The sequence below is a fragment of the Cetorhinus maximus genome, chromosome 16, assembly GCF_964194155.1.
Source record: "Cetorhinus maximus chromosome 16, sCetMax3.hap1.1, whole genome shotgun sequence".
In the NCBI taxonomy this organism is placed as follows: Eukaryota; Metazoa; Chordata; class Chondrichthyes; order Lamniformes; family Cetorhinidae; genus Cetorhinus; species Cetorhinus maximus.
The window spans coordinates 88,802,638-88,820,560 of NC_135894.1; the positions used below are offsets into that span (position 1 = coordinate 88,802,638).

The following is a 17,923-nucleotide window of genomic DNA, read 5'->3' on the forward strand; positions in this document are numbered from 1 at the left end:
CAGCCTCAGGTGAAGCTAGCCGCTTTACACTGTTACTATGCAGCAGCAACACAAGGGGTAATTTTCACTAACAGATGTTGTCGTCAAGCCATAAAGAGGTTCTGCCTTCCACACAAATGAATAATGCGGTATATGGATTTCAGTGCTGGTGTGACACCAGGTACGTAGGCCGCATGTCCCAATGACTGGCAGATCACATCAAACTCTCCGCTTGCCTGGATGAGTGCAGCTCCAACAACACTTAAGAAGCTCAACACCACAAAGCAGCCAGCTCGATTGGCACCCCATTCACAAACATTCACTCCCTCAACTGCTGATGAACAGTGGCAGCAGTGTGTACCATCAACAAGATGCACTGCAGCAACTCACCAAGGCTCCTTTGACAGCGCCTTCCAAACCCGCAACCTCTACCAGCTAGAAGGACAAGGGCTGCAGATGCATGGGAACACTCCCACCTGTAGGTTCCCCTCCAAGTTACACACCATCCTAATCTGGAAATATATTGCCGTTCCTTCACCATCACTGGTTCAAAATCCTGGAACTCCCTCCCTAATAGCACTGTGGGTGTACCTACATGATATGGACTGCAGTGGTTCAAGAGGCAGCTCACCACCACCTTCTCATGGGCAATTAGGGATGGGCAATAAATGCTGGCCTAGCCAGTGACACCCACATCCCATGAAAGAATTAAGGTATAAATTGTTGCTCCCTTTGAAATTTGACATTCTTGCATCTGTCCTGATGAGTGCAAGATGAAAAGCTTTGACAGAATTTCTCTTTTTTCAGCAATACTGGGAGGTTATAGCAGGTCCCTTGCACTATCCCAACCCCCATTGCCCTTAGGAACCTGGGATGCAATCCATCTTAACCAGGCAACCTATACACTCTAAGCGTAGCCAACCTTTCCAGGACATCCTACCTATCGATTTTCATCCCATCCACTACCTCTACCACCTCCGCTTCTACCGATATTTTGCCTGCTTCCTCTTCCTTAGTAAACACCAATACAAAGTACTCACTAAGTATTCTCAGCTTGCCCTGTGCCTCTAAGCATATATCACCTTCTTGTCCCAAATAAGCTCCACACCACCTGGAGCCCGAGTTCGGGAATTCCCTCCTTAAACCTCTCAGAATCTGCTTCCTTTGTTAAGATGGTCCTTAAAACCGACTTCTTCGATCAAGCTATTAGTGACCCATCCTCATGTCTCCATATTCAACTTGGTGTTAATTTCTTTTGTCTGATTATGCTCCTGTGAAGTGTCTTGGGGACATTTTACTATGTTGAATAATGTTACATCAATGCTGGGGTAGGACTCCTGTTGCACTGCTAGGCACTGAGGAGTGCAATGTGGCACAATGTGTGGAGGCAGTTGATCTTCAAAGTGAACTTTATATTGTGTGAATAATAACATGCAACAAAGCATTTCAACTTGCCTTGCACAGTGAGCTGAATCAGCCCTCGGTCCTCTCCATACGAATTAATAGCATGGCAGGAGAAAAACCCCGAATCTCCACGCACTGTTGGGGTAATCTGAAGAGAAAAGAGATGGATCAAACAGCAGAGATAAAAAGATATTGAACCTTCTGGAAATTTTACATAAGAACAGAGATATACAGGAGGTTAACCAGCATCTGAAAATGCCCTTCATCACCATCTTGACATTCGCTACTTCCTCAGTACAACAGTATTAATTTGCAGTAGGATATTTGGTTCATTGCATCAGTATCAGCTCTTCACTAGTGCAATACAAAACTAACCTCACTGTCCCCCTCTCCCCCCTAGACTGGCGTCTTCTACTGCATCATTCAATTTTCCCTTAAAAGTTGACACAGCCGCTCCTTAAAATGTTTCATCCTTCAATGATCCTTTGCAAAAGAAAATTCTCCTGACCTCTCTCTTCACTCTTCTTGGTGACAATCTCAAATTGTTGATCCCTCACTCTAGCGATACCCTCAGAATTTTAAAACCCTTTTAAATCTCTTCTTAGCACCCCCTTCTTGAGTGGGAACAGTCCCATTGGCTCCAAGTTTCTCTTCAGACTAGAAAGCCCTGAATTAAATTCTTGGCTTCTGGATATGGTGGCGAGAATTCATTTTGCTGCCTGTAATATTTCTGGCAGCATTCTGCTTACTAATTCTGATGTCCCCTGTGGGTTTGAGCCTCAGCCATTTCTGAAGAGCTGTGACTGTTTGAGTCTCTTTCACTGGCAACTCAATTCACACCAAGTGGGTGGCAATTAATATCCAGAAGCATTATTCTCCACAGTGGAAAACATTTGTTCCTGACATTGTGTTTGTGCTGATGGTTTTTCTGAAAGAAAGACAATTAGTTGTTAACTACGAAAACAATATTCAACAAAACGCAGACTCTGGATTGCATAGCATTGTGTGTTCATCCCAACTCAAGGGAGGGGCCAGGGTTTTCCTATTAGAACAAAGACCACATGGTAATTGCATGACTTGTAACAAGCAAATGATTGGTCAGTGTTTATAATGAAAAAGTAGGGTTGTCAGTCCTCCTATGTTTTCCAGGAATCCCCACGAATTTGGTGCGAATCTCACGGCCACAGCTGCTGGCAACCTAGAACCTTTGTCTTTTAAATTTCTCACCCACCCTGCTGCTCCCTGATGTTGCCAGCGATCATCACAGTGAAGCCAGCTGCTCAGTGGCATTATTCCTGCGCTCCTCTCGATCACACGAGTAAAGAGAGCACTCCTCCCTCACTTCGGGGGTGTACTGAAAAGGGAATAGCTGATGGAGATACAGCTGGGAGTCTGGGTTGGCGCAAAGTCCAGAGAGAGACAGATGGAGTGAAGGGAGACGGGGGAACTAGGTTGGAAGAGAATGAAGAGGAACTAGAGGGATTTTCTTTAATTCTTTCATGGGGTGTGGGTATCGCTGGCAAGGCCAACATTTGTTGCCCATCCCTAATTGCCCTTGAACTGAATGGCTTGCTCAGCTAGTTCAGAGGGCAGTGAAGAGTCAACCACATTGCTGTGCATCTGGAGTCACATGTTGGCCAAACCAGGTAAGGATGGCAGCTTTTCTTCCCTAAAGGACATTAATGAACCAGATGGGTTTTTACAGCCATCGATGATAGTTTCATGGTCACCATTACTGAGACTAAGGTAGAGGATTGTGATTAAAACTCAGGGGAAGGGGGAAGAGTGGGTGAACAGGGACGGGGTGGATGGGGGCTCAGGGCAAGGGGGAGACACTGACATTGTACTGGGGGAGAAACAAATAGGGTTCAGGGAGAGAGAGAGAGAAAGTTGAATAGCTCTACTTTTAGGATTCTGGCCCGATCAGAAAAACCCTATTTATTTACCCTATTGAATCCTTTTAACATTCACCTGATACAACTTGATCAGATCACCCATCAGACATATATACTCAAGGGAAAACAAGCCAAGGTTATACAATCTATTATCAAAAGCTAATCCTTTAAATCCCAAAATTCTAAGGAGTATTGTGAGGCACTCCAGCGTGTTACACTCCAGAAAGGCAGATGGTGAGGGATAGAAATGGAGAACAATCTTTACATACTCTAGAAGTTTGGTTCATAGAGATACACATGACAAACATTTACCTCCAAACCTCAACCGTCACCGTTTCAGTCTGCTCCTATATATACACGAGGATACATGAACTCCCAGTCAATGCCCTCCACCTGAATTCAGTTTAATACTCAATTGCTATACGATTAACACAGAGTGAGATTTGAAGAGGACTTGGGGCAGTGAAGGCGGGCACATTTGTACATGCGCATAAGCTCCTGAGTGTACACGCGAGGCAAAACTGCAGGGGCGTTCTGGGGCCAAGTTGGAAGAGAAAGCAGGGAGCAAGGGAGATACATTGCTGTGCATGCTCCGAAGGCCTGTACAAACACAGTACACATACAGAGTACAGAACTGCAAAGCGTTGTGAGGTAAGTTCAAATACACATCAGACGTTCCTGGAAATACTGAGTTTTGTCAGCAAACACCATTGCAGCACTCCATGTGTAACTGTCAGTTGCTGTGAAAGCATTAGTTAGCCCGCTAAGGAAGCAACAGTGGTGCATTAGACTGCCTAACCTTATACAGTTGTACAGAAGCCTGCACCTCCATCCCAAGGAATAGCCTGAATTCACTATATTCTAGTTTGAGAGATAAGTATGCAGATTAATATGCAATGGCTGCATTTTGTTTAAAAACACACGCACTCACTCACACACACTGCCCCAGGCTACTGGAAACAAAATCAAGCCTATCTGTGACAACTTCAGAAAGGTTGACAGTGATGGTGGTGACAGTCCCGATTACACAGACATCTAATCAGGGATAACATCTATTAATATTTCTATACAGAGACATGAAGTGAATTTATGTACTGCTGTTTGAAAAGACACGCCAATAAAACCAAATTGTCAATTCAATGAACAGAATACAGGGGTATGTTTTACGGGTTAACTCTCCCCACATTGCAAATCCTGTGACAGGCCAGCGAATTGGGATTCGAATTCCCAATTTACAGAGCGTATGATTTTCCATCTTAATGGATCAGAAAGTCCCTTACCATTCACCTGCTCTCAGAACATAAGAACTAGAGGAGGCCTTTCAGCCCATCGAGCCAACTCTGCTACTTCAGAGGATACAGTTTCTCCATATTTGCTCTATCTAAACCATATTATCTAGATGATGTCTGATCTGCATCTCACCTCCATTTACTTTCCTTCACTCCTTAGCCCCTTGATACTCTTACCTAACCAAAAGCCATTTTTTTTTATACTTTCATGGGATGTGGGATGTCACTGGAGAGTATTTGTTTCCCACCTCTATTAATCTCAGTCTTGAAAGTTCCAATTATCCCAGCATCCACAGACTATTGCGGGGAAGGGAGTGGTGGGGGTAGGGTTGGGGGCATTAGAACTTCAGATTTCGACCATGCTGGTCTGGGTCTAGTCTTAGGACTTCACCCCTTGTACTTGACTTCCCCCACCAAAGGAAATAATTTCTCTGTATTTATCCTTTTAATATTTCAAATCAATCACTCCCTCATCCAATCTTTTATATTCTATGCTGGGAATGTTCACTCATAAACTGTCCACCATAAATAACATTTAGTGAAAAGTGTCGTGGAAAGTTGTTGGGTCTAATGGACCTACGCTAATTCTGAAAAAAAAATCTCCTAATTTTTCTGTAAGAGAAACATAATCTTGTGGCTTAAAACCCATACATTGTTAGAATTTCTCTTAACCTTGTAGTCAATTCGTGAAGGGTTAATCACGTAAACCGAGAGACTTAATTGCCTCGCCAGGGAAATTGATTTTCTTTCCCTTTCTCCCCGCTGTGATTGGGAGAAAATTGTCCAAGGCTTCAACATAAAGGTCTGAGGCATTTTCGGAATCAGTGATGACAGGGGTCAGGACAGGAGGTTGTTATAGTAACCATGTCAAGAAAAACATTCTACTTGCTGCCAGCATGTTTGAAGTAGAAAAGAAAGATTAAGCGAAAAGCGACTGACATAGCTCTGAAATGTCGAAGACCCAAGAGCAGGAAAGGGGGAACAAAGAAAGCAATTGGTTGCTAGATCAAAGAAGTGAATTGATTATTTTTGGAATAATCAATAGCTTAACATTAAAGTAGATATCTTGTGCTGCCACTGATTTTTTTTTCCTTACGTTTGTGTAAACTCTAACCTCTCTGGGACAATGCCTTTGAGACTGGACAATGGACTCCTTTGAAGTGCCTTTCTGATGTAGTCATTATATAGACAGGTGCAGCATTTTGATTCCATGTTTGGCCGTACAAAGTTTACTAAAGTGCCTTTACATTTTTTTTTCTCTGGACCTCTCTTTTGATGGTGCTGAGACACACTGGAAATATGGTTTCATGGTGCCAGGCACAGTTTGGTACGTAACCTGTGTGACTATTCTTCATGTGTGCATTGATGATTGCCCCAACTGGGCTATTCGAATACAGGGATGTCAGAGGATAGTCAGGTCCGATCCCCACCAATGCTCAGCTCATACAGCAAAAGTCACGAGATAAAGATCAGTTGATTCAGCAAACTGGGCTCTTACATGTCCTTGCTCCTCTTTTCCAAGCACCTTCACTAGAAGCTGACTATCCGAGCAATCAGAATTTACATGTTAGTCAGAGGATAATGATATATTCTCAAAATACTGGCCTTCAATGAGCAGTAAGTCATACCTAGGAGTGTGGGTGTGATGTACCAAGTGAAAGCTGACAGACTGTTGCAAAGAGCTCAATTTCTGTTAAAAGCCAGAAATAGATGGTGTGGTATGTTGGTTTACAGAATAAATAGGTAGAGACAGCTATTGTATGAGGGATCTCAGTTTTGTGGGGTGATTGGAGAAGATGAGATTATTCCCCTTACAGCATAGAAGGTTAAAGGGAGACCTAATAGAGGAATTATGAGGGGTTTAGATAGAGCAAATATGGAGAAACTTCATCCTCTGGCAAGTGGGTTGGTACCAAGAGGTTGTGAATTAAAAACAATTGGCAAAAGAAACAGGGGTAAAGGAGGAAAATTCCAAAGAAATAATAAATATGTTGTTTACATTGCTTGCATTACACTTTATCTCTGGTCCTGTTAGCAATGAAATGCAATGTTTTACTTCTGTTTCACTGTTGTCTTTGCCTAGCTGAAATTCCTGACTCCCTTGTTACTACCATAGTCTCTCTCATATCTCATTCATTTTAACCAATGGAAAACCTGGGGCCAGATTTTTGTCTCCCAACAGAGGTGCGAGTCGGGTCGCAAAATCTGCATCTACCCCCCTCCATTGACAAGCACTGTGTTTTGAAATGGAAATAGAATATAATTCTGTTCTGTCAGTTTCAAAAAATGTAACTAGAAGCTTTTGTTCTGACAACTATAGCCATTATGAATGCTTGGCTAGGTTTCAAAATTCAAAAATTTTGCCTTTTTGCTGGCAAAACAATTTTCCTCTGCCTTCCCAATCCCAGACCATTTATGTGTGGCCCTTTGATATGTCTGGAAGGCCTTGGGTGCAAAATACAGACACACATCTTCCAAGGCTGGGGTCCCTATTGTAACGGCCACAGGAAAATTGCATTTCCTCCCACACATTATTTTTGTCTGCTGTTGTGGGTTTTGGAAGCCGTAAAAGAAATGGACCTCCTTGGGGAGTTCATAACCACTGGGGGAAGCCTGCTGAGGAGTTGAGAACATAATGAAAGGTAAGCATAAATATTTTCACACTTTCAAATTTTGGTATTAGATGTTTTATTGCAATGCAGATGTGTTTTTTAATGCAGCGATTCATCATAGGGATCTGCCCTGCAAAGGTAATTTGACCCTTATATTGACCACCATTGTTTAAGTGTTATTATGCAATACAGTACTTTTTTCATTGGAAAAAGTGTCATAATGCATTAAAAGCGTAAAGAAAAAATGTCCTGTCAGGTTCTGCACTGTGATTTAAATCGACTGACAGCTCTGGACTGTTAAAAAAAACGTTGCTTTTGAAAGTTGAAAAACATTTCTGCATCTACCCCCCTCCATTGACAAGCACTGTGTTTTGAAATGGAAATAGAATATAATTCTGTTCTGTCAGTTTCAAAATATGTAACTAGAAGCTTTTGTTCTGACAACTATAGCCATTATGAATGCTTGGCTAGGTTTCAAAAGCTTGTAATGGCTTCAGGTCAGCCGGTGGTCTCGTGATCCAGGAACGTTTGAAACTTTTTAAGAGGCTGTAAATACAGTATATGACTTTGACGTGGTTTCTTGTTTGTTTTTAAACTTAATAGTCCCTTAGAGGATTAGATTTTTTTTTTGCACTTGAATATTTTTTCTTATTCTATCCAGTATCAAGGATAATGGGTTTGAATTTGGGGTTTTATTAAGCTGTTAGAGGTTTAGTTTTTACACCAACAATTTTGACAAAGTTCCCATTGCTATTTGCTTGGCTCCTGAGGACTAGACACAGTGTATATGGGGTGGGTAGCTATGGAGGATACGTGGGGGACATGAAGATGACATAGAGGTTGCACAGAGAATTTAAAGGACCGTGGGGTGACATGGGGGCTGGGTGAGGTTGGGTGGCCATGGACGATCTGAAGTGGCTTGAGGGTGGGCAGGGGCTGAGGGGACATGGGTGATCTGAGGTGGCACGGAGTTGGGGGGGGTGAGGGGTGAGGTTTAAGTGGCCTTTAAATAATGTTGGGAGCTGGGCTGCCAGTTGGAGAAATGAGGCTGGCCTTCTCATCCTCCGCCTCCACACCCACACTCTTTTCACACTCCATTGCAGCTTGCAAGTGTGAAAAGGCAAAAAATCTCGGGCAAAGTCACATGTGGCTCAGGCATGCATTTCGAAAGGCACAAAAGTGCACTGATAGGGTTTTCCCCAACCCACACGAAAATCTGGGCCTTGGCCTCCGTACATTTGATAATTTCCACACGATACTTAACCCATTATTTTTGAATAAAGAGGCCTTCCAGCCAGCTCACAAAATCAAAATGAAGTCCGAGATTTGGTAGTTTGAGAACCAGCCTTTCCATTCAATCCAATAACATGATTCAAACTTGGAAGGCACAATTGTCTGACCAGATTCCTTCTGGTCCATGTTCAAAGCGCCTTCTTCTCTTGAATGGGACACTTCTCAATTTTCTAAAAATATTATTGTATCAAAAATATTTTTAGTCAATGTAATTAAATATCAGGCCATGCCTATAACAGGCAGGCAATCCAATATCACCAATTTAGCGCTGGACCAATTTCAAATCCAACAAGTGCAAATGGGTTGAGCAAAAGTCACTAATTGGTTACTGAAAAATAATTCAGTACATGGAATGCGCCACCAGAGTTCGTGGCTAAAGCAGAGGCCACATCAACATATAAGAATGGGTTGGATCGGTGGCGAAAGGAATAAAAGGGGCATGGGAACTGGATGGACACTCAGATTAGGAGCACTGCTCATGTGGAAGTTAAATTCCAACAGGAACTGGAAGAGCCAAATGTCCCGTTTCCACATTGTAGTTCCCATTTAAAAGATCTAATTCTGGTCCTTTAAAGCTAAATTGTATATCTCTAACTGGGAATTTTAAAGTAGTCCCAATGGAAAGGAAGGGCATTTTTTTTATCATTATCCTTTCATGGGATGTGGGTGTCATTGGTAAGGTCCTGCCTTTGAACTGAGTGCCTTACTAGGCCATTTTAGAGGGCAGTTAAGAGACAACCACATTGCTGTGGACCTGGAGTCACATGTAGGCCAGGACATGTAAGGATGGCAGATTTCCTTCCATAAAGCAAATTAGTGAACCAGATGGGTTTATACAATAATCAGTGATAGTTTCATGGTCACCATCACTGAGACTGGTTTTCAATTCCGGAGCTATTAATTGAATTTAAGTTCCACCAGCTGCCATGGTGGGATTAAAACCCATGTCCCCCCAGAGCATTAGCCTGGGCCTCTGGTTTACTGGTCCAGTGACCTTACTACTGCACCAATATAACTGCATTAGAATTGCAGGCTATTTGAACATGCAACCTGAATGCAGATATGCCAATCACTGTTACAGGATGTGTGACAAGGAGGCAGTCGATAATCCCCCTGATCTTGAAGCAATCACCAGGTAGCATGTAAAATGTTTTCTGAGGCTTGGAGTAACCAATATTAAAAGTAGGCAGCATCGCCACAGCGTTTCAAGTATCTAGTGCACCAATCGATCTGCACAAGTGGCGCATGACTCTTTTGTGATATCCAATTCAATGCATTGTGTCAACAAGACCATAGTTTGTTATTCCAATGCTCTTCTGAGCAGCCTTCCACCTCTTACCCTCTGTAAATTTGAGCTCACTCACTGCCCCTATCCTAACTCGCACCCATCTCCCTTGCTCACTGATCTACACTGGCTCTTGGTCTGGTAGTAACTCGATTTTAAAATTCTTACTCTAATTTACAAATCGCACAATGGCTTGGCCCTTCCCTATCTCTGTAAACTATTCCTGCATCTACAACTCTTTGAGATCTCTCTGCTCCTCCAATTCTGGCCTCTTGCGCATCTCCGATTCTTATCACTTCACCATTAGCAACTGTGCTTTCAGAGGTCAAGGACCTAATCCCAGTAGTTCCGCCCCTGAAACATCTCTGCCTCCTTAACTCTCTCTCCTCCTTTAAGATGCTCCTTAAAATCTACCTCTGACCAAGATTTTGTTTACTTGTACTAATATTTCTTGATGTGGCTCAGTATAATTTTTTTTTTGATGATATTAAATGCAAAATGCCTTGGTTGTTTTGCTACATTAAAGGTACCATATCAATGCAAGTAGCTGTTATTGCTACTAAACACTCTTCCATAATGGCAAAGTCCCTTTAAGGTATAATCATGCTCGTTCACTGGCTCATTACATTTGTTCCTTTAAAGGGTTCCTTTGCAAAGGTATGAGTTAAAATATACAAAGATAAGAGTTAAAATATTTTGTGATAGATAAGAGAAGGGACACTCTATGCACAGTTGCAAAAGTAAGTTTAAGTACCAGAATTGGAACAATATGGCTTTAATATTTTTCTAAGCCTCAATTTACTGTTAGTAAGTGCCCATGATTTGTCTAATTTTCTTTCATCTGTCACTATAACCATACAGAACATTGCTTCTTACAGCCCAGGATCTTTGCAACAAAGAGCACATCATAGGAGAGAGACAGCAATAATAGTACAATGAGACTTTCAGTTGACAGGGAATATTTGGTGAGGTAAGGAGGGATGCTTTCTGACAGAAGATGTGAGATGCTGATGGGCTCTGATGTGAGCACAAGTAATTTCTACTTGATCAATGCTGTGTTTAGAAATAAAAAAATCCCTGCCATGCTTCTCCTGCTTTTACAACATGCTGTTCCCGGCTTTCTTTATCAACAACCCGCACCTCTATGGACTCTTACACGGTAAAGATGTCTCGAGGTGCTTCACAGGAGGCAAGTCAGACAAAGTTTGACACTGAGCCCCGTACAAAGATGGATGAACAAAAGCTTGGTCAAAGATGTAGGTTAGAAGGAGTGACTTTGAGAGGCAGAAAGGTTTACGGAGGGAATTCGAGAGCTAAGGGTCGAGGCAGCTGAAGGCACGGCCCTCGAGGGTGGAGCGAGGAAAATCGGGGATAACCAGGAGGCTGGAACTGAAGGAGCACAAAGATCTTGAAGGGCTTTAAAGCTGGGGGAGGTCACAGAGATAGGGAGGGCTGAACCCATAACGGGGGTTTGAAAGCAAGGATGAGAATTTTAAAGACCTGGAATGCTTGACTTGGTTCTTTCTGCTCATTTTTTTTAAAGGCTTTTTCAAATTTTCTGATCTGTGCTCCGAGTTGTGCAATTGTGGAACCATTAGACCCAGTTTCCTGGTATTTCTTAAATTTGCCTTGTTGCAAAGGTTTGAGGAACTGCAGTGACATCCCAGGCTATTCAGCAGAACAAACAGTAGAGGGTGTACATTCACTAAAATGTGTTAGCCTTGGCCCAGTGATGGCCTTTCACCTTTAAATCAGAAGGTCACGGCTTAACTGAAGCCCAGAGCAGAGTCGGACTAAAAACTTTTGAGGCGCTGGGTACCGAGAATATTTGGTGGTCCTCCACGCACATCGCACAACCCTACTCAACCCATCAAAACAAAGACGTGAAATAAAATGCATGAAGAAATCAGCCCATAAGGTGCTTAAACTGCATTAAAGAATAAAGCAAATCATATCATAACGCTCTACATATCAATAAAATTGTATCTGTTCTGGCAGTTTTTCTGCGCAGTTGGTGAGTTTACCACGAGAACCTGGGTACAGGCCCCTTAAGCCCATGTGCTAATTTGTCCCTGCTCCAAAGACTTGAGCACATAGTGCAGCCTGACAGTTCAGTGCAGTACTGAAGGATGGCTGCATTGGCAGAGGTATCGGGCAGAATTTTCCGTGCCTGCTGGCGTTGGGTGTGATCAGTGGTGCGGGCGGACCACGGGATGCGATCGGTTTTACGATGGCGGGAAATCAGTTTGTGATCATCCGCTCAACCCGCTGACAGCGGCCGCGTTTCCTGCCATTGGATGTCGGCACCCTCACTGTAATAAATCAGCATATCCTAATCAGGCCAGCCCGTCGGAATTGTTCCCCCCCAGCCCAACTCCACCCCCACCGCTGGATCATCCACCCACGTTGACGGGAAAGTACGCCGATGTGTTTCACAACAGCACATAAATGGCGTGCACTTGGCGGCCAGGGGAACTCGGAGGTGAGTACACAGTAACGTTGTGCAGCGCTCGCCAGGGTCGCCTGTTGGACTTCAAGCTTCAGGGGCATCGCGGGGGGGGTCGGGGTTAAGGGCAGCCTTGCCGTTGAGGCGACTGGTGGCGGGGGGATGGGAGGAGGGGAGGGGCAAGGGCAGCCATGCTGTTGATATAGCGCATAAGCATTCGGGGTGAGGGTAGTGGCCACACATTTGGGAAACCTGTATAAAAGTGACCGTTCCTCTGGAACTGAGACAGTTCAGCCACAACCACATTGATAAGATTGGGGTTGGGCTCCTAGCTTATCTGCCCACACCAGCAACGCAGAGGCATCAAAGTGCCACCAAGTACTCCAGAGCTGAGCACTTCAGTGGACTGCAGAGCAGTTGGACTGCACACGTTGTACAATCTCCTCGCTAAAGCTGGACATGTAGCAGTCACTGCTGGAGGTGTTCACAGCCCCTTGCAATGTCAGCATCTGGTTTGGACCAGTCTCCCCCATGGTTCAAGCTAACAGGGTAACTAGACAGTGCGCTAATCTCTGGCCATCCAAGTGATGGCCAGCGCTCTCCGGGAAGTGTTAAGGAGTCGTCACACTTAACCAGGACTTAACCAGGACAGGTTCTTAGTGCACCCATGCTAACCATGTGTGTCTCTCTTTCATCCTGCAGGAGGAGTACATCAGGATCATGGAGCCTGGTGAACTAGCTGTATGCCTGATGGCCTGCAGAATGCAAAGAAAATGGAGGAGAGAGAGAGACTGAGGCTCCTGGCTGCACAGTGGCAGGAGCAGCAACCTCAGGAAGAAGGGGCGGCTGGGGTTCCTGCACACACAGCCGAAGAGCCACAGCGAGCCATCGCAGATTGGTGCCTAGTGACACCCAGGGCCTACAGCCGCTGCCTTTCATTCCTGCAGATGACAGAGCCAGTGTCGCCGAAGGCAATGCACGTCTAGGGAATCTGCCAGCTACTGCAGGATTTAGCGCCACGGGGGCATGGAGGGCATCCACTGCCAGTGGCCGTGAAAGTGGCTGCAGCGCTCAATTTCTATACCAATGGCTCCTCTCAGGGCTCCACAGGTGACCTCTGTGGGATCTCATAAGCCTCCACCCACAGATGCATCCATGAGGTCATGGATGCCATCTTTGTGAGGGTACACAACTTTGTGCATTTCGCCCGGGACCGGGACAGCCAGGATGCAAGAGCAGTTGGATTCGCCCTGATCTAGGGATTCCCATAGGTGCAGGGTGCCATCGACTACACTCATGTGGCGCTCAGATCTCCGTCACTCCACACGGTGAACTACATCAACCGCAAGGGCTTCCATTCGCTGAATGTGCAGTTGGTGTGTGACCACCAGAAACGCATCCTGCAGGTGTATGCATGGTTTCCAGGGAGTGTGCACAATGCCTACATCCTCAGTTGGTCACAGATCCTGGAGTCTTCCAGGGTCCACAGAGGCTGCAGGGTTGGCTCCTTGGAGACAAGGGGCCGAGGCTGATGACACCTGTGTGGCGGCCTCAGACTGCAGCAGAGAGACATTATAATGAGGCTCCTGCAGCAGCTCGCAACTTGGTGGGGCAGACCATCGGGATGCTGAAAAGGAGGTTCCGGTGCCTGGACCGGTCTGGTGGAGCCCTGCAATACAGTCCACAGAGGGTGTCATGCATAGTTGTCGTCTGCTGCGCCCTTTACAACCTGGCGCTCTGATGGGCAGAGGAGCTGGCTGAGGAGGAGATGGAGGAGCTGCATGTCTCCTCCGATGAGCAGGACACTGACGGGGATGAGGCTGAAGAGGTCCTCGGAGGCAACGATAATGGGGTGAGGCCCTCGCACTGGCTAGACGAGGTAGGTGTGCTCGGGAGGGAGGCCCTCATAGCTGCTAGATTTGTGGAGGATGATGACGACATGCAGTGAGGTGACCCCATAGTTCCTCACATCGCATTTGTGAATGTTTGATTCCCATCTGGCTTATGGCAGCGCAAATACCCTCTGTGAGAATGCTCCTGTCATGGAGGCGCAGTGGAGGCCCTATTAGTCGCTCAATTGCAGGAGGAGGATGATGACGACATGCATCTTCACATAGCCTCTGAGAATGCCTGACTCCTGTCTGGCCGAGGGCAGCTCGCTTGCGCTCTGTGATCAGGGTCATAGCATAGAGAAACAGCCATGAAACTTTAGAAGCATCTGATGCTGTGTCTGCCTTCAGCACTTGAGCCCTTCAGGAGCTGGAGCACAGCATCAGTGGTTACAGATGCTGAAGAGATGGGGCCAGTCCCACCTTAAAGGTGCTGAGAACACACAGAGAGAATGAAAGAACTCTGTGGCACCTGCCCACTATATCCTGGCAGAAATGACAAGCGCCGCTACAAGCATCAGTGATGTTTCCAGGGAGTGTGAGGCTGGACCATCACTTTGGTCTGAAGGCTGCACAAAGCACAGGGAAGAGGCCCTGGACTGAGACACCTGCCTTTATCTTGTGCAGAAAGGTTTCACATCTGAGTGACATGAACACTGCTCATCAGAACAAGGAGCCATAGGCAGGGAGACATTCTTGGGAGATTATTGACAATAGTGAATAGTATGTACAAGTGACTACCACCCATGCCCAGGCTGTGCAACTAATTCTCCTTAACTGTCCTAACCCTGCTGCTACCTCTTGGTGCTCCCTGGATATCCACGGCGGAGGTGGAGGTAGCTTGTTGAATTTGACGGGCGTCCTCTGGAGGGCCGAGACTTGGAGGGCCCCGAACTGCTTTCGGGGTCCTGCTGTGTGGCAGTGGCACCCTCCTCAGCCTGGAGCTGTTGAGGTCAAAGGAAGAGGAGGGCCAGATGCTCCCGGAGTCACCTGGATGGATAGCCTCAGGGTGTGAACCCGCTGATCCTCCTCCCTGGAGGTCCCAGGCTGACTCCTTGTGGAGAAGGGGAAGCTGGAGTGAGATCGAGCTGCCTGGCACCCCTCTCGCGTACACACTGTTGGGTGCCAACGATAGCATCAGCAATGGAGTTAAGCCCGCGCAGCAGTGCAGGAGCTACGTCCTGGACCAAGATCTCCTTGGCGGCCGCCATCCTACTTGTGTTGACCTTGATGCATTGGCATGCTGGCGCTATCACTCATAGTGAAGGCAGATGGACCCCTCCATCGTGCCTTGCATTCTGAGGAGTGCAGCGGACATCCCTTCCTGATGTTCCCGAGCTTGCCTTTGCAGCTCCAGCAACTGTGACATGACTGAGCCCAGAGGCTCGTCATCTGACTCAGACTCAGCAATGTTCTGGCCTCCAGCAGTCCCCCGAGTGACAGAAACCTGGGAAGTCCCTGCCTCCACCTGCTGTGGATCAGAAGGTGCAATGTGCTCACCAGATTGTGATCCCGGGGCAACTCTAAAGCTAAGTTCCGCTGAGGTGTGTGTCTCTGCACTGGTGGACGGTGTGGTTGAGCGCCATGATGGGACTTCAGGGAGGGTGCCTCCAGATTCCTCTTCAGAGGTTTCTTCGGGACTTGATTGGAGGCTCTGGGTCGTGGACTCTGTCGGCTGTTTGGCAGATGTGCCTGTGAAAATAAGGGGGGATAATTGGTCATGGCAGTGGCCTGTGAAAGAAGGTTGTCTGATGGATGTTGCACTGCTGGATCCTCACTCGATGGAGCAGCGTCGACCTCACTGTCAGCACAGGACCGGTCCAGATCCACACCGGCCAGCTGGATGGCTCTGTTTTCAAAGTCCGTGAGGACCTTGATTTTGGGCATTCTGCCACCGGTCTGCGACCTCTCTCTCTCGTTGTGTGCCAGATTGTCCTGCATGGATAGAGATGGAGAAAGTGTAAGCATTGCGCCTGCCAGGCCAGATGATAAGTATGTCTGGCCTATGTGGGTGGTCCCATGGATGGAATGAGGACAATGACGGTGAGCGTGAGAGAGTGAATGATGATGTCTCCTGAACTGGCAGTGAGTGAGGTTCCTGTGGGTGTGTGATGGGTTTGTGAGTGTGTGAGTTGAGAGTGATGAGAAGAGTGACTTACCCTGGTGGAATGGAGGAGATAATTTATCTGCTTGCGGCACTGGGTGGCTGCCCTCTTTTGCAGGGCATTGGCGCTGACCACCACTGCCACTGCCTCCCAAGCCGGGTTAGTGCTGTTGCTGCCCATTCTGCAGCCAGAGTGGGAGTAGAGGACATCCCGGCAGGCCTCCACAGCTTCCAAAAGGCACACTCGAGAGGCACGTCACTGAACCTGGAGGCTGCAGGCTTCTTCAGTTTCAGGGCCATGTCTTTAGTGCAGCAGTAGTGGTCTGGAAGCACTGAGGTGTGTGCTTGCAGCTAGACTTTAAATGTAGTGCCCGGTGTGATGCAGCGGCGGGGTGATGGCGGGCGGGCGAATGAGTGTCCGCTTATGGAAATGGCATGTTTCCCGGGAGTTCATAAATAATGAGACGGGCTTAGGACAATACGGTGTGAATACCCGCCATCGTGTCCGGCAAGTAAAACATCATTTTAGCCACCCCTTACCACACTTAGCGCAAATCTGGGATTATTCTGCACAACATCTTTCAGATGAGATGTTAAACTCTCACAGCTGATTGTGAAAGTTCTTGTGACACTACTGACAGAAAAACAGGTGCGTTCTCCCATTTATCCTTCAACCAACGTCAGTAAAAGAGGTGACCTATTTACTTGTCGGATTGTTGTTTGTGGGACCTTCCTGTGCGCAAATTGGCTGCCTCATTTCCCAAATTGCAACAGCGAATACACTACAAAAGCATTCAATTGTTGGGAAAGGTTTGTGATTTCCTGATGTTGTGAAAGGTGCTATATAAATGCAAGTTATTTTTCTTCATCTTTCTCAGAGCCAATTTGACAGTTTTCCTACTTTGCCCCCTGCCTCTCTTCCTGGTTCGTTGTTGTAACTTGGTAAAGCTTGACAACCTTACTTGGATGGTTAATAAAGATATATGGAATTGGCAGCAAAGGCAAACTCAAACTAGAAAGGGTTAGGGGAATTTATAGCTGTATAGTATAAAAGTAAAATATGACTGCAACCTTTTTAAGGGCGCTGCACAATCCTGGGGTTTGGATGGCTTTGCAAACCATTCATGGTTCACTCATAGTTAATTACATAATTAATGTCATTTGGCTCAACCTATCCCAGCTCATCCATGCATAATGTATTAGGCTGTAGGGGTTTTGCCTCAATTATTCTACCATGGTGTCGTTTGAAACCCTTGAATGTATCAGAGCCCCATTTCAAACCGTAAGTCAACTTTAACTCAGTTTAATGTGCAGGGTGTGGCTGATTCCCCAACAATGCTCCACTGATAAAACCTTGCAATAATCAGCCTTCCATGTGTGCCCCCATAGGGTCACTTTGACTCTTACTATCAAGTCGCTTAGTTCACATTCATTCTGCAGTGTAACTAAATCTTCCTTGTCATTGCTCATGATTACTAATGGAGTTGGCTCCAGAATAATGGCAGGTTGTAGAGCAAGGCTTAAGGTGAAAGATGAGTGATATAATCTGGCTGGAGCGGAGGATAAAACAAATCAGTGAAATCATTAAAAAAAAAGTTAAAGTTGAAAACATGGATTAGAGTAAAATGTGCATTTGGGCTGATAGTGAGGGCGAGGTTGAGGTTGGGTCCCACAAGTGATAACAGGCAGTGGGAAGGGTGCTGGGAGGAGCAGATGATAAAAATGAA

At 46.0% G+C, this 17,923-nt stretch overlaps 1 protein-coding gene across 5 annotated transcripts in view; it reads right to left on the reverse strand.

The window, feature by feature from the left end:
- The window catches only part of LOC144691807 (cell adhesion molecule DSCAM), a 545,084-nt gene that overhangs the window by 139,229 nt on the left and 387,932 nt on the right, over positions 1-17,923 (reverse strand). For all 5 annotated transcript variants that reach the window (XM_078560312.1, XM_078560308.1, XM_078560310.1 and 2 more), the window contains exon 12: positions 1,435-1,531. In XM_078560312.1, coding sequence (XP_078416438.1) covers positions 1,435-1,531 — 97 coding nt within the window. The remainder of the gene's footprint in view (positions 1-1,434; positions 1,532-17,923) is intronic.